Source organism: Emys orbicularis, chromosome 2 (genome assembly GCF_028017835.1).
Source record: "Emys orbicularis isolate rEmyOrb1 chromosome 2, rEmyOrb1.hap1, whole genome shotgun sequence".
NCBI lineage: Eukaryota > Metazoa > Chordata > Testudines > Emydidae > Emys > Emys orbicularis.
This window is the reverse complement of record NC_088684.1, coordinates 209,163,189-209,186,298: the sequence shown is the minus strand read 5'-3', so window position 1 is coordinate 209,186,298 and position 23,110 is coordinate 209,163,189. Positions and strand designations below refer to the sequence as shown.

The window sequence follows — 23,110 nt, the reverse complement described above, 5'->3', positions numbered from 1 at the left end:
TGTAGCTCACATTGACTTCACTGGGAGTGCTGAGTGTTCAACATCTATTAGGATTTGGCCCTCTGAGTTCCTTAAGCTTTTCCACTATGGCTAATTGCATTACAGTAATATCCAGATCAGGCCTCCATTGTGTTGGGCACTGTGCAAAGGCAAAATAAAAGATAAGCCCTGCCCTAAAGAGTTTACACAATTCAAAAGCTGTGTGGAACACAAAGTCAGGAGAGAGCAGGAAGCTAACGGTGACAGTAACATGAACACAGAGCTTCATGTAATAGCGAAGGGTACATTTTGGAGGCTTTGTAGTCATCTGTTCTTTGTTAAATTAGATAACTGAACAAGAGATGTAAATGAATCGCTAACAGGCCACCTGCCTGGCCATTATCATTAGGCATGGTGGATAAGATTTTGCCTTTGACTAGTTCAATACAGTATCCAGGCAGGCAGCTTGATGACTTTCTTAAACAAAAATAAATGTATTAGTTATAATGTCGTCTATCTAATCTGCTGGGAAACCACACAAATATAAGCCATAACGGATTCTATAGGGATGGTCACTCCCTCTGACTGTGATGGATAAGGATGTGTTTTCCCAAGAAAGCTGGATATTCAACCCTTGAACAAATGCATTGGGCCATGTCTCAGCTGCTGTAAATTGGCATCAGTTGAAGTCAGTTGAGCTACACCACTTTACATCAGTCGAGGATCTGGCCTATTTATATCCATGGTGGGTACATGTTGAAAATAAATCTGTTTTGCTCACAGGTTTAACCTGGAGTTTTTGCGCACACAAAAATAACTAACTTGAATTTTTAAAATATCTTTTTATCTGGCCAATGGTCTAGATTGTGTCCCATTAAACTGTCAGAAATCTGTAATATTACTGAAAGGAGATGTAGGCTTTGAGATAGTTTTAATCATGAATTTGCCTATTAAAATCCTGATGCAATGCCTTTTTAAATCAAAGCCAGAAAAATAATGTATCCAGGCTTAAGTAACACTGGTCTACAATTTTTGAGACGTCGTCTGCTTCAGAGATAAAATGTGCTATTTATTATGTATTTTGATGTGCTGAATTCAAAGATGACAATTAAAACAACTGATTGGCTACTGTTTCTAAGATATTTAAGTTTTTACATTTTATGTCTATGTATATTGTGTAGATAGTAGAGTTTTAATCATAAATTGTAAACCTAGGTCTTTTCATGTGTTTATGGTTGCTTTACATGATAATATTTCACCTGTCCTGTTTATGTAACACTTTAAAAATCAGCAAAAGGGTTATATAAATAAAATTTATTATGAAACAAAAGGCAAAAAACTATTATGTACATAGTTTAGTCCTATTCAGTGTCTACTCGGCGCTTCTTGGCTTGTCTCTTGTATTCATTAAATGGAGCATCTCTTGTCACTGTCCAGCAATAGTCTGCAAGCATTGATGGTCTCCATTTGCCCTGATAGCGTTTCTCCATTGTTGCAATGTCCTGGTGAAATCGCTCACCGTGCTCATCGCTCACTACTCCGCAGTTCGGTGGAAAAAAATCTAGATGAGAGTGCAAAAAATGTATCTTTAGTGACACGTTGCAACCAAGGCTTTTGTATGCCTTGAGGAGGTTTTCCACCAACAACCTGTAGTTGTCTGCCTTGTTGTTTCCGAGAAAATTTATTGCCACTAACTGGAAGGCTTTCCATGCCGTCTTTTCCTTGCCACACAGTGCATGGTCAAATGCATCATCTCGAAGAAGTTCATGGATCTGAGGACCAACAAAGACACCTTCCTTTATCTTAGCTTCACTTAACCTTGGAAATTTTCCACGGAGGTACTTGAAAGCTGCTTGTATTTTGTCAATGGCCTTGACAAAGTTCTTCATCAGACCCAGCTTGATGTGTAAGGGTGGTAACAAAATCTTCCTTGATTCAACAAGTGGTGGATGCTGAATGAACACTTTTCCTCCCAGGCTCCAATGACTGTCGGAGTGGCCAATCTTTCTTGATGTAGTGGGAATCTCTTGCACGACTATCCCATTCGCAGAGAAAACAGCAGTACTTTGTGTATCCAGTCTGCAGACCAAGCAAGAGAGCAACAACCTTCAAATTGCCACAAAGCTGCCACTGATGTTGGTCATAGTTTATGCACCTCAAAAGTTGTTTCATGTTGTCATAGGGTTTCCTTCATATGGACTGCATGACCAACTGGAATTGATGGCAAAACATTGCCATTATGCAGTAAAACAGCTTTAAGACTCGTCTTCGATGAATCAATGAACAGTCTCCACTCATCTGGATCGTGAACGATGTTGAGGGCTGCCATCACACCATCGATGTTGTTGCAGGCTACAAGATCACCTTCCATGAAGAAGAATGGGACAAGATCCTTTTGACGGTCACGGAACATGGAAACCCTAACATCACCTGCCAGGAGATTCCACTGCTGTAGTCTGGAGCCCAACAGCTCTCCCTTACTCTTGGGTAGTTCCAAATCCCTGACAAGGTCATTCAATTCACCTTGTGTTATGAGGTGTGGTTCAGAGGAGGAGGATGGGAGAAAATGTGGGTCCTGTGACATTGATGGTTCAGGACCAGAAGTTTCATCCTCTTCCTCTTCCTCGTCTGACTCGAGTGAGAATGATTCTGGTGCATCAGGAACCGGCAGTCCTTCTCCGTGGGGTACTGGGCGTATAGCTGATGGAATGTTTGGATAATGCACAGTCCACTTTTTCTTCTTTGACACACCTTTCCCAACTGGAGGCACCATGCAGAAGTAACAATTGCTGGTATGATCTGTTGGCTCTCTCCAAATCATTGGCACTGCAAAAGGCATAGATTTCCTTTTCCCGTTCAACCACTGGCGAAGATTTGTTGCACAAGTGTTGCAGCATATGTGTGGGGCCCACCTCTTGTCCTGATCTCCAATTTTGCAGCCAAAATAAAGGTGATAGGCTTTCTTAACCATAGTGGTTATACTGCGCTTTTGTGATGCAAAAGTCACTTCACCACAAACATAGCAGAAGTTATCTGCACTGTTCACACAAGTACGAGGCATCTCTGCTCACTTTGGCTAAACAGAAATGTGTCCCTTTGCAAAATCAAATACTGACAAATAAGAGAGCACGACACTGTATGATTTCTAGAGCTGATATAGGGCAATTTGTTCAGCAGAGTGATGTAAGCTTCGTTAGGATTGCATCATCCATGACTTCTAGGAATAACATGATGCAATTCATATCATGTATTACGCAATACCAGCTTCAGATTGCATCATTCATTGTTTTGCCTAAAAAGCAAGTACTGTCCAAACCCAGTCATAGATTTATTCATAGATCCAGTCAAAGATGTATTTTAGTCATTTCTGGTTTAAATTGAGATCCCTTCCCTTTATAACTCACTTATCCGCTGCCATTCCCAAGTCAAGGGTCGTATATACTGATCCAATAGCATATCTTGAAAACTAGAGCCAATCAACAATTTTAAGCATCATTTTCATTCTCAGTGACCCAGAATTAGTAAAGTTTGACTACATTTATTTCAGAAGCATTTTGGCTGTAGAGCAGTGAAATCAGTTGTCTTTGTATTTTTTTCAATTTGAACAAGATAAACATGTTTGATGCTTACGTCCCATAAGCACTTCACTGACATCATGGACCAGATCCTCACTCGCGGTAGATCAGCATACCCCTCTGCTGAAACAAATTCACCTAGGCTAATCAGCACCAGCTGGGAATCTGGCCCTATATGTAACATGCAGTTCTTGAACAACTCTGGTTAACATCAATATACACTAATGCATCCCAGAAGATGATGATGTGAATTGAATGCTTCTTGGCCCAGAAAACAAAGTGTACTCGGTAGAAGATCATCTGTTTGTCAACCATTTGTTCTTCCCCTTATTTGACGTGCTTTTGGTCGTAGTCCTCATGGTAACAGATAATGCACCTGACATGTTGTTTGGTGAGTCTGGAGAATGCTGCCTGAGCCTCGTGCACTGAAGTCCTCCCCTTGCTGCAAAGCAAGAGTCTAGTGCTTTTGAATATGACTCTGAAAAGCTGGAGGAAAAAATTGGCTCTGTCAGGAAGGGCAGGGTGGGTGTTTACCTGGTGGTCTGTCAGTGCTGCATTTTTATTCTCTGCATTGCCAGTGAACAGAGTTAAGCAAAACTGGTGCATTTTTGTAAAATTTGCAGCGGAAAAAATATGTGTGGGCGATTCAGTCCAATTTCCTCAATATCCCTCATTATTTGTAATTCACACCATGCTATCAGTAGCACTTGACTAAATAAAGGGAAAGGGAAAGGAAGCATGCTATCTTTTTCTTGTTGGTTTATTTTTGGCAGTGTAGTGGGAGAGGAGATGGCTAGAGCTAAGGGCTAAACTATTTGGCCTTGGAGAGTCATGCAGTGAATTCACTCACTGCCCTCTTGTAGTGGGAATGTAGTGGCACAAGCCCTTTACTGGCCTACCTGCACGGGGAGGTGCAGAGCCAGCCTCCAAAACTGACAGTGGGGGCGCTTGGGTAGAGGATGGAGCTAGGCAGGCTGGGAAATGTACTGGGCTGCCCTGTCTCTTGGGCAACCTCCACAAATGCTGCTCCAGATTGTAAAGCAGAACTTCCAGGAGAGGGCAGCGTTGGTACCCCTGCTTGTCCTTGTGACCCAGGGACCTCTTGGTGACAACTGGCAGAGGGCACAGGGGTACATAAGGCTTTCAAGGTTCCCCCTACTAGTATTTACATACTAGTTCACCAAAGAGTGTCAGGTAAGGTCTGTGATGAAAGCCTGTGTCACACAGGCCATTATGCTCATTGTGAAATGTATGTACGGATAATATGTAAAGAGTTGGGTATATACTGAAAATGTTGTACTTAAGGGGTGCAGCTTAGGGCTGGTCACCAGAAAAGGTGAGAAACAGGTTAGGCTTAGGCAAGAGATCTTGATCTACCTGTTTACATGTTAGTTCAGCACTGTTTGGTTCACAATGGGCATCCATTTACAGTTTGAACAAAATGCTAGTGGAGTGATTGCAAAGTCTGCAGGGAGGCCACTAGACAGGAAAGCGCAAGCAGCCGGGGTTAGCCTGTTTACAAGTGCAGGCCAGGGATTTTTGGAATATACCTGTAGGGACAAAGGAAAAATCTGGGTCTTTCCACTGAGGAGGCAAGAGGACAGCGTGCTTGTTTCATGAACAGAAGATCCCAGCCAAGCCTGGCTGTAATATGCTGGCAGGATTTGGGGTGAGCTTTTTGCTCTTGTGACATGACAGTGTCTTATTCATTAAGTTTAGGCTTCAGTATGTCTGTTATGGTTTTTTTGAGTGTAACCTGTTGTTTTCAGTACTTCAGTTTGCTATCCTGTGAATCTCTGTTCTTTGTTAAATAAATGTATACTTGGTTTCCCTATAAACAAATCTAAGTGCTGTGTGTTAAGCAGAGCTGTGTTCTGTGGTGTAACCAATAAGCTGCATTGAACAGTTCCTTTGGGAACGCAATTCCTCTGGGAATTCTGTGAGTGGCCGGCGGAACAGGAGCTGGGCACTCTAGGGTGACACTTGTAGGATTCAGAGGTTGGTGTAACCTGTAAAGAGAGAGCAGGGCCTGCAAGGCTGGGCTTGTGTTGCCAGAGGTTTGTGGCTAGTAACTGACCCGCAGCAGACCCAGACGAGGGTTCCTCACACTGAGGGTAGGTGGTAGCCATGTGCCTCACAATCCCTGGGCACCCCCCAGGAAGCATTACAGTCCTCCCCCAGGGAGAACCCTCCCTCTGGCCCCAGAGAGAGGAGTGCAATCTGCTGCCATTGCTGGTGGAGAGCAGGAGACAAGGAGCAATCTGACTGGGAGTAAAGTAAACTCCACGGGAAGGGGAGTGTGAATGAAATGTAAAGCAGGACCTTGACGGTGAGCCCAAGAAGCTTAAAACTGATGTGGTGGAGGCAGAGAAGCCAGCCGAGGGATTCAGAGTGGGGTTACACCATCAGTTAAGTGAGCATGGGATATTTTTGAAGTGGACTGAACAGGGTGATGTGGGTGGTGCTAGAGAGGTGGAGGAGGAGGTGGTGGTTACAACAAGCGAGACAGGAGATAAAAGCCTGGACAGACAAAATTGTTTCTTAGTTGCATGAAACCAGAATTAAAAAGGAACCAAAATCTCTGGGCTCCTCTCACTTTCCATGTGTATTTTAAACCAGAGAAGTAACAAACAGTTGGACGCTTGCATTTCTAAGACAAAATTCAGCCCTGGTACAACCGGGCACAACTCACATTGAAACCAGTGGAAATTGCACCTTTTCCGACCAGGGCACAATTTCACCCGAGGGAGTTTTGCTACCACTTATTTCTCTATTATTTGAGAGGAGCCAACTTTAGGGCCCCAGAGTTAGAGCAGAGTATGCATCTCTGCTTACAATGCTTACAATGATGCCACTATTTCTAATAGATCGCCAGTAAATCCAGAGAGGTATCAGGACACTCACAGTAAATCTATAGGGAATAAGGAACAGAAGAAACAATGTGAGAATATTATTTCTGTGGAGCTACCAGAATCTTTGGGGTGGGAAAACTCAGTGAGACAGTAGGGGAGGAAGAGATTGTGGTATAAGATACCCAGGAAAAGGTTAATCAGCTCTTAGAAGTTGCTATTGCAGTTATCTGTGTCCTGCCCTCAGGGTACAGTGTTGCAATCAGAGTTTGTTTGGATGATATAATGCTTTTAACTAGGGATTGGCAAACTTTTGTGTCTAATTTCAAAAGCACAGAAACATCCTAGGTTTCAAATCAGACAGTGAACTCAAGCCTTCTAGGGTTCATATGTGTGATTTTATTGTAAGTCTTGCAATATTTGGTTGGGGAGGGAGGTGTCTTAAAACCCCAGTTTCTGAACTCATGAGTATCTCAGCTTACTTTTTATATTATTTATAAGTGGAAGTTTCTAGCTCTTATGCTTGCAGGAAAAAAAAGTAAACCTAAATCCTAAAACCAAAAAAGTATCCCACATTTATTGGCTTAAAAATCATGAGATGTCTTTAAGTTATCTAATGGCGGGTGAGGGGTTTCAGGCCTTGACTCATTATTTTCAAATTGTTGGGGTTAGTACTACTAGAAGTTTGGGTTGCTGCTGTCTTCAACAGAAGCAACACTGAGCTAGGATCAAGATCTAGGTCTAAACTTTGTAGCTCAAATTACTTTCCATGTGTATCTTAAACCAGATAAGTAACAAACAGTTGGCCGCTTGCATTTCTAAGACAAAATTCTTAGGCGTTCAGATCTGGGGTTTTGTTGTGGGCTTGTCTCTAGAGAGAGATTAAAAATCTTGAAACTGTACGTTTTTGCTCTGATGAGAGAAAATGTACAGAGCCTGATTCTGATCTCACTTACACCAGCTAAACATATTAGCTTCAGTAAGTCAGTAGCCTCACAGCAGCATTAAATTCGTATAAAAGAGATAAAAATCAGGCAAACCGTGTATGTAAATGTTTCATGACATGTCTTTTAAGATCTCTTTCAGTGTTCGACAAAATGAATTAGCTTAAACAATTGCAAAGATATGGAAAACAGAAATCTTTGTTTAAAGAATCAGTGTTCTTTTGACTGCAGTGTAATAATATATGTGATTATATTTTACATCTTTTGCCATTTACATTTTCACAAAAGTCTTCAACTCTCCCCAATTAGCTGGTTGCTTGCATCATCCTCCCTCTAGTACAGGGATCTCAAACTCAAATCACCACGAGGGCCACATGAGGACTAGTACATTGGCCTGAGGGCTGCATCACTGACACCTTTTCATATAAAGGTACAAAAGACCCCCCCCAGTCCACCCCTTCCATGAGGCCCCGCCCCTGCCCCGCATCTTCCCACCCCTTCCCTGCCCCCATTCCAACCCCTTCCCCAAAGTCCCCACCAAAACTTTGCCCCCTCCCTGCCCCTATTCCAACCCCTTCCCCAAATCCCTGCCTCTTCTCTGCCTCCTCCCCTGAGCATGCGGCTCCCCGTTCCTCCCCTTCTTTCCTGGAAAGCGCTAAGCGCCTCCAAACAGCTGTTTGGCGGCGGGAAGCACCTGGAGGTAGGCAGAGGAGCGAGGACGTGGCGCGCTGGGGAGGAGGGGGGGCAGCGGGGGAGGGGAGCTTGGCGGCTGCAGGAAATCACTCCGGGGGGGCGTGGGGAGCTTGGCGGGTGGAGCTTGGCGGGCCGCAGGAAATAACCCTGCGGGCTGCGTGTTTGAAACCCCTGCTCTAGTAGATTAAGATAAACCAGAAGCAAAGATATGCATTCACATCCAATAACATACTTAGGGTTCTCTACTGGGCCAATTTCTCCTCACAATGTAGTTACAGATAAATAGTTTCAGTCAAACTTTCAAAACATGGGGCCTGATTCTCCATTGCCTATGTGTAACCCACACACCTCCTAGGTGTGGTGCTCTGTCCATGTAGTGGCACCAAGACCACTTAGAGATTAATGAGTCTTGTCTAAAGCCTTCATTAAGAGCCACATGGCTTTTAGTCATGCAGTAGAGGCTCATGCACTAAGCAGCAGAGGGCCCAGGCTCGATTCCGCCTGCCAACGACTGGGGTCTGTCAGTGTTACATATGCACCTGGTGCTGTCATTTATATCTATGCATAGTGGGCAAAAAAAAAACACTGCCGTATTAGGTTTTGCACTTAAGTTGCACACGTGTGTAATTAACTACACAAGGTGCAAAACCATAGAGAATCAGATCTAGGGCTTCCAAATGTGTTCATTACTATGCATATATAACCACTCAGGCTACAATTTTTGCACTTTTACTTCCATATAAAGTTACAGGATTTAGATGTGCACAACTCATCTATTTCATCAAGTGCAATTTCAAATGGGATCTGAATGTGCAAATTCTATCATTTTGGTAACAGTGTGCACAAATTGCACATTCAAGAGCATTTGCATGCATACATTTGCACACACACAAGTGGCACTCAGGTTGTGGCTTTTTTGAAAACTTTGGGCCTCTCTGTCTTGATTTCAGTGGAGCTCTTCTCTGGTAAACAATACTGTATCTGAGACTGAGCAAATAATATTCAATGAATCTTAATCTGTCGAACTAGTCAGGGTTTTTTGTGAGTGGGTTGTTTTGTTTTGTTTTTTGTGCTAAAACACTTTATTGTACAGCTTAATCTTCTGCCCATGGCGGAAGCATAGTAATGTTTGAGATTTAATTAACTTCATGTGGCACTGCAGAAATGGGTAGCAAATCAATAATGAATGCCATTACAGTCACCTTATGCTGCTATAATTCTCTGTGTTTGGTTGCACTAATGAGGTCTTGTTTCTTTGAGAATCACTTCAATAGCAACCAGGAGATTATTTTTTTTAATTGCTGATCTCATGTCTGTCACTGGGGATATGAAGTAACCTCAGCTGAGACTCTATTAGTGGGGGCCAACGGTTTAAGACCCAAGAGGGGGGATATGACCCATTTTAATGGTGCTGTTGTATAGTGTTTCTCAGGCTGAGAAATTCTAAGTATTAAGCTTCAGTTGATGTAGCTGTGGAAATCGGCAGCTAATTTGTCCTTGTGCTTGGTAGTTAACTGGGCAGGGGACTGGACTCGATGACCTCTCGAGATCCCTTCCAGTCCTAGAATCTATGAATCTCTGTTTGGTAATGATTCTTCTGGAGAGTAATGGAAGTAAGTGAGTCTTTAGCAAACACTTTAGCATTTGCTTTGAACATCTCCTCAGGGCTCTTTCTGCATACCAAGCAGTGGCGGCTCCAGGCACCAGCGCTCCAAGCGCGTGCCTGGGGTGGCAAGCCGCGGGGGGCGGCCTGCTGGTCCCTGCGAGGGCGACAGTCAGGCAGCCTTCGGCGGCATGCCTGCGGGAGGTCTGCCGGTCCTGCGGATTCGGCGGCAATTCGGCAGCGGGTACGCCGAAGCCGCGGGACCGGCGGACCTCCTGCAGGCATGCTGCCGAATCCGTGGGACCGGGGACCTCCCTCAGGCGTGCCACCGAAAACCGCCTGCCTGCCGTGCTTGGGGCGGCAAAAAAGCTAGAGCCGCCCCTGATGCCAAGAAAAAAAATGTATCTGACAACTCACTTTAGGGATTGTCAGGATCTCTCCCAGGAAACACTCTCCAGAACTTTTAGTGTGCAGTTGCAGAGTGAGCGGCAGGCTAGTGTGCTGTATGTTCACACCCAGGCAGGGCTGACGGGGGGGGGGGGGGGGGGAAAGCCGGTACAAACAGGAGTGCTGAGAATTTTACAACACAGCAACCTGGACTGTTGTTAACCTGGAGAGCTGAGCTAAGGCAGCGTAATCTCCTTGCACGTTCATCGGACCAATGGAATTTACTGTGGAGAAATATAGGAAAAGGGCCTGAGTATCCCTTGTGCCAGTTCATATGGCTGCCTGGTGTAGAGTAGAGGCTGCCTCCTGTTCATAACGGGGGACACACCATTTTATGAAGCCCCAGGCCACTATATCTGCTATAGGCTTCATAATAAAAAAAAAAATAGGGAGGAGCAGAGGTGGAAAGTGGTTATAACAGAGCCGCAAGGCCACTACATCAGGTCTCATGCCAGGATTACAGACCTGTACCACGCACTTTCAGGAAAGTATGTAAGCTCATTCCCTTCCATTAATTTGAATTATCACTTCCAATCGCCATTGTTTCCAGTGTAAATAGTTTCTAGTCTAAACAAATGCTCCTAGTTAGCACAGACAGACTCTATGTGGCATGGAAAATTTCATGCTACACCACATTGGCCAAGAAAATAATGCCCAGCGTTGCTGTAGTTGAAATAATACTGTGTGATAGGCAAAACGGACATGCTGTATGTCAGAGATAAATGAACGTGAAAGGAGATGCAGCTTAGGTTTTCCCAGCATGCTTTTCTTTCCCCTGACTGTTTGCCCTCTTTAGACTTCAGAGCCTGTCAAATCTGCCAACTTCTGTAACTCACACCACGATAGGTACCAGACCTCACCCACTGCCCTTCATAGCACTGCTAATTCTTTGCGGGGAGCACCGACGCAGTACCAGAGCCACCCTGAATTACAGGAAAATTACACAGTCGTTCTGATAAAACGTATAGTGCTGTAACTCTTCATCTTCACTAATTTTTCTTTTTAAAACCAGGATTTCTAGGACAAAACCCAGTAAATATTGTGTCTGTTTGCACTGAATTGTAAATGAAGACGTTTAAAAAAAAATACATAACCTACCTCACTGAATTCATTCCTCTTCCAGCATCCTTTAACAGCTGTTCTTGAAATAGCTTTACCTGCTACTCAAGGACTGTACATTGGTGTGTGGTACTTTAATTTCTGTCAGGCTTGAACACAAAGGAGCATATATTCTCCCCAGGATGTATGTGCATAATACTCTGTAATGACTTTGTTGTTGCACCTATTAAGAAGGCAGCAATAGAGTTGTTTGTTAGAGCCTACAGGATTAATGGGTTTTCTCCTTGCAAGCTCTTGTCTTAACTCTCAAGTTGCTAGTTGGATTTTGGAGTGGATTATGTAGCTCACTGGAGTGGAGTCATTACATTGCAGTCCCATCTCTGGGATAACCCATTCCCAACATACTGTTAATATCAATGGAAATGTACATGTATGCACAAAGTCAACAATACACCTCACAACATGACCCTGACCTGCTGTGTGTTTAAAAAAAAGTGACCAACTCTTCTGTTATTGCATTGCAGCTCCAGAAACTGAAAAGATCACTCTCTTTCAAGACCAAAAGCTTACGGAGTAAAAGCGCAGACAACTTTTTCCAGAGGACTAACAGTGACGTGAAATTACAAGTTGATTTGCTGCCTGAGGTGAGCACCAGCACCGGCCAGCTCCCCAGCTCAGAGAGCCAGACCTCCACACCCATCAAACTCCAACAGCAGTCAGAAAGCAACCAGGTTCATGTTTTCCAGGAGTACATCTTCAAAAAACCCACCTTCTGTGATGTCTGCAACCACATGATTGTTGGTAAGAATTATTTTGTTTGTGTGTGAGAAAGAATATGCAGAGTGGCCTTCCCAGACCATATGTGACCATAGAGATGTTCTTGACAGTACTAGTCCAAAGGAACTTGGACTGACGATCCACACCAACCAGCCCATTAACATGATCATGGGCTCCTTGATCTCACACTTCAAGCTGTGTAGTTAACATAGGTTGCAGCTTGACCCAAATAACAGATATCTCCCCATGATGACACGTAGGTATCACAACTCAGAAGCTATGGAGCCAAATTTTGCCCTGTTGGGTTTTGATGAATATTGGTTCCTGTTGGCTGTATTGCTAGAAAATATGGTAAAATGTCATTCATTATAATGAATCAAATAGAACGAAAGTCCCACACTGTTTCACTGCATTCCAAAGTGTTAATTACTATTCTGATTCATCCTACAGAGATTACGTGTAAATTCGCCCAAGTGTGGAGGCTTGCCACACCAGCTTTGCAATAGTGCTCCAGAAGAGGTAGAGAGAGGGGTGCAGGCAGGATGGCGGCACAGAGGCTGCATCCTCTACATGTCATGGGGGGTGGGGGTCAATGCCAGCCATCAATAGGCCAACAGGGAGGCTGTTACTCGAGAATGTTGGCCGGCACACTCAGTGTTGCAAATGATTCACTTCACCTGGGATGATTATCCTCCCACATACAATGATGTAAAGCAGGAGCAATTCCACTGAAATCAATGGAGTTATATCACTGTAAAAGTGAGTAAGTGAGAGGAGAACCGGGCCCATGTTATTCCTCAGGAAAAATTAGAGTGGGGCAGTGAATACTTTCATGTAGAAAAAGTGACACGCTTCCTTGGCTCAAGTATTAGACAGAAACCTGCAGCAGCGCATATTCTTCAGTATGGTGGCAGATTTCAAAATGCCAGGTGTGATGTGAGAAAATATGTTTGTTTTCTGAGCTGTACATTGGACCAGTGCAAACTAGTGTAACTCCATGGAGTTCTGGGGAGCTGATGAGGATGTGGCCCCTTGTCTGTTGTGAGGTTCTCTGGCTCCCTTATCTGAAGATGCTAGTATGCTCGTTTTTTCAGTTTGTGGCATTGGTGGTGTCCTGTCTTAGCTTTTCCAGTGTTTCTAGGGCCTGGGGCCCTCCTGCAGAATTTTTAAATGGATGGTGGGCCAACAGAAGACATTGCCCTGGACTTCAGCTGTATTTAGTGATATTCCTATTGTGACGCTCTCTAAGGGTACTCAGGGTTGTGAGGCACCTCACCACTACCTGCCCTTAGCATGAAGGAGTCTTGTCTGTGCTTGCTGTGGGTCAGCTTCTTGAAACCACCAGCCTCGGGCAGCACAAGCACTGCCTTCCAGGCCTCTGTAGGTCTTGCTCTCTTTGTACAGGTAGCGATAGGTACACACCACCTCCCAAGTCCTCAGAGCATTACCTGCAGTGTCTAGCCCTTTCTCCAATGAACACCCACTGAATTACCTAGGCCTGCTGTTCCCAAAGGAACAGCGCACACCAGTTTGTAAGATTCAACTCAGGCCATTTATTTTGCTTAACACCACAGCACTGAGATGTATTTATGGTGAAAATAAGAATAAGTTTATTATCAAAGAACAGAGATTTCAATGATGGAGAGTAAGAATATTGGAAACAAATGGCTACATACAAAACAAAATCATGACATGCTTTCTAGAGACTGCAGTGAAATAACAGATTAACCTTCTCTCTAAAGAAGTTTATCTCACCCAAAGTCTACTCCAGCATTTTCAACCAAGCCTGGTTGTGACCTCATTTTCAGAAAGAAATTTGCTGTCCATTTACTTCCTTGGTGAGGGATGCCCAGGCATCTCCTTTGTCTTCCTGCTCCCCCAAATATACTGAAGCAAACCTTTGATGTGCATCTCAAGATATGGTTCTCTCCAGCAGCTGTCTTTTTCTTACTGTTAGTTTCTTTCTGAAATTCTTACAATTCTTCATTTGCATTCAGTTCAGCCTGGTGATAGGAGACCCAATTTGAATGAGACAGTAACCAATTTATGTGTAAACAGATGGATAAACACCTCTGGACTGACAGACCCTGTTTTTCACCTTCGCTGGTGACCAGTGCCTTGATACAGACTCAACAGATTTTCAGTGTATTTGCATAACTCCTTGCACAACATCCATACATGTATTTTGTGATGATATTGGTGAGCAGTGGGACACCGGCTTTCATCTGAGACCTCACATGACGTTTTTTTGGTGAACTAGAACGCACGTACTAGAATTAGGAGGTCCCTGTAAGCCTTCTATACCTCCTTGCAGAAGAGGTTCTGGGGTCACACCTATGCTAAAAAGGAAGCCTTTGAAATTAAAATGTATTTTAAATAAAGTTTAAATATAACATGGGAGTTGAAGACAGTGCTACTTGCTGATCTTGGGCACACAGGACTAAGCCCTATCTGGGGACAGGTCATCAAGTACTATTATATATAAGGTTTATAGCCTTAAAAAATCTTGAGAGGAGGAGAATAGTTTCCTGTTTGAGATCAGAGGCCAGGAGGATATGAGAGAGTATTAACACCATGGAATACTAGAGGCCTAGAGCAAAAGAAGTATGGCTGGCGTGGGTCTGATTGAGGACAACAGGTTATTTAAACCAAACAGGCCAATGTGGATTTGTTCTCAAGTATTAATTTCAAAAATGTATACAGCTGAGAATATAAGCTCAGAACAACTTTGCTTCCCACTCTTCACATTTTTAACTGTCTCTCACTAATGCTGTGAATGATGTAGATTAGTAAGACTGCAAACCAACACAATTCCAAAATATTATTGCTCTTTTGTAGGTAGGTGGGGCCAACTCCCTGCAGCAAGCACAGCTCCTGGAAGTCCAGTTCTTATACACCCTTTGCCTTTTTTCAGCTTCCTCCATGACACAGTTTAAACAGGCAAGGCCTGAAGCAGGGCATACTACAAAACATCAGTTTGGCCCTACCTGCATCCTGAGCTGGATCTCCCCAGGGCTTCCCCTTGAAGGGCTTCCCACCCCTCACTTTAGCCCTTTTGCTACAGAAAGAAACCTTTTATCCCTGCTGAGTTGAAGCTAATGTGACCTACTTTCTCTGGCTGCCTGGATGAGTCAGGTGAATTGCTCAGACCTCTGCTATGCAGCTGTTGGTGCATCTTCCACTTGAAGGTGCAAGGAAAAGGTGTTTTGAGATTTATTTTACCACATGGTACTCTACAGTCTAGACACCCTGTAAAGTGACGTATGGAACTGCTTCTATTACAGCAGTCCTCTCCATCTCTTCTTCCCATAGCCATGTCTGATTGTATAGCATTGTATTATGGACTGCCTGTGGAAACTGAATATTAATATTTGATATAGCTCAATTACTCCAGATAAGCTGTGTAACTATGGGCCATAGGGCTGTTGAAACAAAACAGGCACTTTGGGGGGAAATCTCATCATATTTCCTGCTTCCAAACGAAAAAGCTTGTGCCAACCCACTTCTGCCCTGGTCAGTTGTGATTCTGAATTTTCATTGTAATAACATAACACCTTTCATTCTTTCCATTCATATTTTCCATCAGCTGTGATATTTAAGGGTAATGAGTGTATGGCTCAAAATTCTTTATTGATTGGAGTGAAGGGAAAGGCTGAAATATGTTTTGAAGACTTGTAAAGGTCACTGAGAGAAAGAGTCCAGGAAAATCTCCACTTGGCTTCAGATGGTTTGATTGTTTTTGTCATCCGGAAGGATTCCAGGCTCACTTTAAGTGGAGCGCTGATCTATGAACTGAACAGCACAGTTGGGTATGGTGCTGAATGATGAGCTCTGCACAGCATGCTCTTCTATCCTGCCAGTGTGTCAAAATCTTACTGTAGCTTAAGAGCTAACAAGAAACTTACAACACAGACAGCAGGCTCTCTATGCTGCTCTTTTCACTGAAGGCAAAATTAAAGTGATGGAACATGAAACATCATCATCCTACAGAAAATGTGCGTATCACATCCCTCTTTGTCATCAAGTACAATGAGCCCAATTCTGCCTTTCAGTGTGGGCTCCCTTATTGTCTCAGTTTGTTCCTTTTACAGATGTAGAGTCAGGAGATAAAGGTCAAATACATATAACTGGTTTCAATATACAGAATAGGATGGGTACAATGAAAAGCTACTTTAGTGCTTTTCATATAGTGCATCCCAAAATGCATTACAACCCATTCAAAAGCACTCACAAGGTAAAATTCCTGTGGAAATGACCAGGACATGGAACAATAATATGCTTTAAGCTTGGGCTTAAAGATGGGAGGCCAAGTGTTGCTCTCAGTTTTTTGGGTGCAATTCCCTTGTGCTAGAGTGGCAAAATGAGCATTTGTCACAGAGGCAGTTCTTGCCTGTCAGACCAAACAAGGGAGAGCCTTCCACATTCAGGGGAGCACTACAGGATAAAGGGAGCTCCCATCTTAGGGCAGTTTCTTGCAGTAGTACTTTGGGTATGTCTACACTGCAATAAAACACTCCCAGCTGACCCATGTCAGGTGACTTGGGCTTGCTGATCTTAGGCTGCAGAGCAATAAAGTTACAGTGTAGATGTTTGGGCTCAGGCTGAAGCCTGCACTCTGGGACTTTCCCCCTTCATGGGCTCCCAGAGCCCAGGCTCCAGCCTGCGCACAAATGTCTACACTGCCATTTTATAGCACTGTAGCCCGAGCCCAAGTCAGCTGACACTGGCCAGTCGTGAGTGTTTAATAGGGTGACCGGATGAGAGGAACAAAATATCGGGACACTAGGGGGAGCAAAAGAAAAAAGCCAAGTGCTGCCGGCAGAGCAAAATATCGGGACAAATTGCGTCCCGACCAGAGATCTGTCGGAACATGGGACAAACACCGAAAAAGATGAACTTCAGGCCACGTTAAGAACATAAGAACGGCCATATTGGGTCAGACCAAAGGTCCATCTAGCCCAGTATCCTGTCTTCCTCAGATTTGTCACCTAAAAGGAATGGCTCAGGTTTGGGAATCTCTCTCACATCCTCAGCCATGAAGACCGATGCAAAGAATTCATTTCGTTTCTCCGCAATGGCCTTATTGTCCTTGAGTGCTCCTTTAGCATCTGGTTCGTCCAGTGGCCCCGCTGGTTATTTAGCGGGCTTCCTGCTTCTGATGTACTTTAAAAAAAAATTGCTTTTACTTTTTGAGTCTTTGGCTAGCTGTTCTTCAAATTCTTTTTTGACCTTCCTAATTATGTTTTTACATTTCATTTGCCAGAGTTTATGCTACTTTCTATTTTCCTCACTAGGATTTAACTTCCACTTTTTAAAGGATGCCTTTTTGACTCTCACTGCTTCTTTGACTTTGTTGTTTAGCCACTGTGGCACTTTTTTGATTCTCTTACTATGTTTTTTTAATTTGGGGTATATATTTAAGTTGAGATTCTATTATGGTGTCTTTAAAAAGTGTCCATGCAGCTTGCAGGGATTTCACTCTAGTCACTGTACCTTTTAATTTCTGTTTAACTAATCTCCTCCTTTTTGTTTAGTTCCCATTTCTGAAATTAAATGCTAGAGTGTTGGGCTGCTGTGGTGTTTTCCCTGCCACAGGGATGTTAAATTTAATTATATTATAGTCACTATTACCAAGGACCTGTTCTACACCCAACTTCAGATGCTTCTTCCCATTTTTTGTTTTCTTTTCTAAGATTTCACTTGTTTTAGGCAGAATGTGATAACTCAGTTCAATATGAGGTGAAGGAAAAAGTCTGTCAGCATTTAATATCTACACACCAGCAAAGACAGGAACTGTAAATGTAATGCCACGTCAGAAAAAAGAATCTTAAAAAAGATAGGGTGATCAAAACCATGTGTTCTCTCTTTTCTCCCAGTCTATGGTGTGTCATCACTCATCACTATAGTACTTTGCGCTTAGCAGAAAACATTGTGTCAGTACTTCACACTTAAAAGAAAACATTGTGTATTTAAAAAACCCTGCTCCATCTGTGGCCCTCTTCTAAACATTTTACTCATTTACGGTTCATTTCCCGTAATGACTCAGATGGCAAAAAAATCTTATTTTCCACACATTCCACGCAGACTGCATGTCGTTAATACATCCTGTCTAAGGCAAATAGAAGTGGCACATCAACAAATTAACCCAACTTGGTTTTTAAAATATCTGACATGAAAATAAATCTGTTTAGAATGTATTTTCAGTGTTCCCAGTCAGTAAATAGCCATTCATTTAAAAATAACAGGAGTACTTGTGGCACCTTAGAGACTAACAAATTTATTAGAGCATAAGCTTTCGTGGGCTACAGCCCACTTCTTCGGATGCATATAGAGTGAAACATATATTGAGGAGATATATATACACACATACAGAGAGCATGAACAGGTGGGAGTTGTCTTACCAAGTCTGAGAGGCCAATTAAGTAAGAGAAAAAAAAATGTTCACCTGCACATCTACCAATGTGATATATGCCATCATGTGCCAGCAATGCCCCTCTGCCATGTACATTGGCCAAACCGGACAGTCTCTACGCAAAAGAATTAATGGACACAAATCTGACATCAGGAATCATAATACTCAAAAACCAGTGGGAGAACACTTTAACCTGTCTGGCCATTCTTTGACAGACCTGCGGGTGGCTATCTTAAAACAGAAAAACTTCAAAAACAGACTCCAACGAGAGACTGCTGAGCTGGAATTGATATGCAAACTAGACACAATCAACTCAGGGCTAAATAGGGATTGGGAATGGCTGAGCCATTACAAACATTGAATCTATCTCCCCTTGTAAGTATTCTCACACTTGCTTCTTATCAAACTGTCTGTACTGGGCTATCTTGATTATCACTTCAAAAGTTTTTTTTTTTTTTTTTTCTCTTACTTAATTGGCCTCTCAGACTTGGTAAGACAACTCCCACCTGTTCATGCTCTCTGTATGTGTGTATATATATCTCCTCAATATATGTTTCACTCTATATGCATCCGAAGAAGTGGGTTGTAGCCCACGAAAGCTTATGCTCTAATAAATTTGTTAGTCTCTAAGGTGCCACAAGTACTCCTGTTATTTTTGCGGATACAGACTAACACGGCTGCTACTCTGAAACCATTCATTTAAAACAACCTTATAACAGTTAGTTATTTTCTTTAATTGAAAACACAGCAATTGACTTTCACTACTCACCTTAACTCTGACCCATAACGTCCACCCACCTTATGGTGATATGTATATTACAACTGCTATAAATCCATGAATAACTAACTTTCATTAAATCATTGAATATAAATTAAAGCAACAATACCTTCTGGATAGATGTCAATTCACCCTGGCCTTCATAAAGCCAGTGTGAGGATTTAATGGGTATTCTGGGATCAGCAGCCCATGTAATAGATAGTGAATTCAGAACTTGCAAAAATGGGAAGTGGACAAGGCAAATGATCTCTGTCTGTCTAGATGCTGATCATCTGTGACATATCCATTCACGGATGGTCCTGTGACTGCAACAATCCTAATCTTATGTAGATTTTACCACTCTGATATTCACCTTTGTCACCTGAGAGATTACTGCAATATGCTCTCCTTGCAGAGTTATCATAACTTTCTCCAATCTGGAAAAAACACATTTTATTTTATTTTTCCTGTGGAAAAGTTTTAAAAAAAGAAGAAGAAAACTGGAGGGGGCTGGAAGAGGAGAGACAGAAAAAAAATCACAAAGTTTTAATACAGTGCAATACAAAATTCATGCATTAGTAATCCTATTTATCCCTCCAACGATAAAACAGAGCACATTGACAAGCCAAACTCAGATGCAATGTAAGCAGGTATAACTCAATTGCACTGAAGTTAATGGAACTGTGGCCATTTACACCAAAGCTGAATGTGGCCTCCTTTGCCAAGGCTTTGATATGAAACCTTCAGTTGAAATGACGTGGGTTTAGTTTTTTAGTAGGGCAGGGGGATTTTTGCTACATATAGTATCTGTTCAGTTGCTTGGGGTTTTTTTCTGTTTAAGTAATTGACCTAAAGGATCTATCGCTGATGAGAAACTCCTAAGCTATATGCATTATCTGTAGTACCTTTGACTGCTTTTTCTGAAACTGAAGTACTTTATAACCAAAAGTGTGCACATGGAAAAATCCATCACAGGATTCATGTGCACTAGGGTTCGTGCCTCAGAATTAGGATAAAGTACTGAGTATCACTGCTGAATTTAAGCTTCCTAATTGAAGGCTCGATGTGGCAAACTGTTTACGTGCCTGAGTAGTCTTTATTGACACGATCGTCCCCTAAAGCCAATGGCCAAGATTGTTCCCTTTTGAGGAGGATGGAACCTGCAGGAGTGGATTCTAGTGGAGAAGATCTTTGTGGGGAAAGTTTACAGGAACAGCACTGAAACCTGGCAGGTCCACGAGAATCCGAATGAGACCAGGCCATCCACAGAGAGGCTCTGTGCCATCACATGAGGTTTGGGCCCAGCCAGAAGTCCCAGCTGGCTCCTTTCCAGGGCCACTTCTTGGCTGTGATAGTTCCTAAGGCTCCTGTGAGACTCAGTGCAAAGAATAATACCGCTTGTGACTGTATTAACTTTTTCACTAGATCTTTCAGGATCAGAGGAAAAATCATGTGCGTTGCCCTCCTTCTGTGCTCACTCCCAGTCTCTCCTCAGCCATGTTTACACTAGCACTTATATCAGCAAAACTTTTGTTGCTCAGGGGTATGGAAAAAACACTCCCCCTGAGTGACATAAGTTTTGCCAGCATAAGTGCTTGCGTGCACAGAGCTATGTCATTGGAAGAGCATCCCAATGTAGCTACCACCACTCGTTGAGCTGGTTTTATTACTTCGATGGGAGCTGTGCTGCTGTAAGCTTGTAAGTGTAGACATGGCCTTCTTCCCAGTCTCCACACTATCCCCTGGCACAGACTCTGTTTTAGGGGGAGTGGGAGGAATATTGCCACAGATGTTGATAAACCCATTTCTATACAGAATGGGGGAGATCTACATGTGATGGTTCTGCTCTGTGTGGGTATAGGGGGCATGATAGGCCCAATGGATCTACTTGTGTGAGTAAGGGCTTAGAGGATTGAGCCATATTCTTCTGTTCAAAGGGTATCCCATATATTATTATTGCAAGAGGACAGAGTAATTCCCTTATCCCTTTAGGTGTATTTTCAAAAGCACCTGAGAGAATTAGGTGCTCACTCTGACTGACTCTGATGGGAGTTTGGCACTTTTTTCCTTGAGGCACTCTTAAAAATCCCAGCCTAATGTTTACTTTAGCTTCATCTAGTCTCTTCTGTGAAGAGTTAGTGGGAAACAGACATTAAGCATTCGTAAAAGGCAGCAGCAGAACTTGGTATAAAACCTTAACTTAAAAATACCTGTTAGCTTGAAATTAATATTGTAACAGGCTTTGATTTTTTTTGTTAAAATTGGCTATCGATAAGTACTAACCCCTACCACTGATAATGTAACACAGTTAAATGTAGCACTAGTTATACTGCAGTAGTCCATAGGCAATCAGCTGGGCCTTTTGTAATATAGTCATGAAAGAACAGTAATTGATTCCAGCCCTGTAGCTACCTCTCCTGTTGGTTGTAAGAGTGCCCAGTGATATCCAGCCATAAGTCTGTAAAGAAACAGAGGAATGTACAGCATCTCTGTGTGAAATTAATATTTCTCTTTGGTAGTAGGGATCTAAGCATACTTTAAAGTGAATATTGAAAAGCAAATATTGGGTCTGTTTATCCTTTGGGAGGACTTGCTCCTCTGAGATGAGGTTAGAATTTTATCTTTAAATTGCCTAGAAAAGAGCTTGGAAGCCCACTTCAAATTCTAATTTGTCCTTGCAAGGCATCAAGCATAGTTCACATTTGTTACTTTATTATTTTTAACTGACTGTAAATTTTAGAAAATTAATGTGTTTAATCTCCAGCTGGTCACTTTCAAGCAGCTGGGTAAAGTTTGTTGCCTAGCAGACAGGAAGGTGGGCAAAACTTTCAAAAGTACGTTGTCAAGGCACTTTGAACCCAGACTACTTGTGAAAACACCACTACCGCTGAAACAATTCTCTCTAAATGTGTTTTTGACGGCCCCATGATTGCTCAGTAGCGACATTGCTGCATCGACCAATACAACAGAAGACTGTGGGGAGAACCTAGACTTCAAATGCACCACCGGACCGGGTTGGGGGGGAAAACCATTTTCAAAAAGTACTTTCCTGAGGCTAATGCTGCTGTCAAGCGTGACTCTCTTCTAACTGACCTTTTTAGGAAGCACTTTATTTTTCTACCTCTAGACCTGTCTTTGTAGGCCATCCAAATATTGCAATTATATAGATGACTGCGGTTGCTGCTTGCTTGGTAAGTGTGATGAAGGGCCAAGTCAATGGGAGTTTCACCTTAAGGACTGCAGGAATCATAAAGTAAGTCAATTAATGGAGCTGCTTTTTCAAGAAAGTAAAATGCTGCATATAGCAAGGATGGCAAAAGCGCCCCACACAGGAAGCTACAGCGTAGCTTGTGGCTATCGTTATCGTTAAGACAGCAGCATGGCTTAGAGATGTGATGATCCTAGTAGCCAACATGCAGCACTGCATGATGTGACCCACTGCTACTCTTGGCCATATTTTCATATTACAAATGGAAGTGGATGCCAGCAGCTCCATTTTGTGACCATTGTGTTTCTGGATCCTACGTTGGATGAAGTTGAGGTGCCCCAGTATAAACAAACGATGAAGTCTTTGCCTTCTTTGACACAAGTCTATTTTATATGTGTGGGTGCAGAGGATATTATACACCTGCTGACACCCCAGCCTGACACTCACGAGGACACACCAGATAGTTGATGCTTACGACTAGATTATAAATCTTTTTTCCTGCTAACAGCGACTCTGATTACAGCTTGTCTATGGCTGGGAGGTTCCCTTGTTATCTGCATGAGGTAACTTGGAAACAAAATATTTGGTCACTACCTGAAAAGCATACTCTAGGGGTACGTCTACATTGCAATTAAAAACCCATGGCTGGCCTGTGTCAACTGACTCAAGCTCATGAGCTTGGGCTAAGGGGCTGTTCAATTGTACTGTAGACGTTCAGGCTCAGGCTGAAGCCTGGACTTGAGGACCCTGTGAGGTGGGAGGGCCCCGGAGCCTGGGCTGCAGTCCAAGCCCAAACATCTACACTGC

At 42.9% G+C, this 23,110-nt stretch overlaps 1 protein-coding gene across 1 annotated transcript in view; it reads left to right on the top strand.

The window, feature by feature from the left end:
* Window positions 1-23,110, top strand: part of STAC (SH3 and cysteine rich domain) — a 108,537-nt gene that overhangs the window by 17,728 nt on the left and 67,699 nt on the right. Inside the window, exon 2 of the mRNA XM_065399811.1 lies at window positions 11,674-11,950. Within this exon, the coding sequence (XP_065255883.1) occupies window positions 11,674-11,950 (277 nt within the window). The remainder of the gene's footprint in view (window positions 1-11,673; window positions 11,951-23,110) is intronic.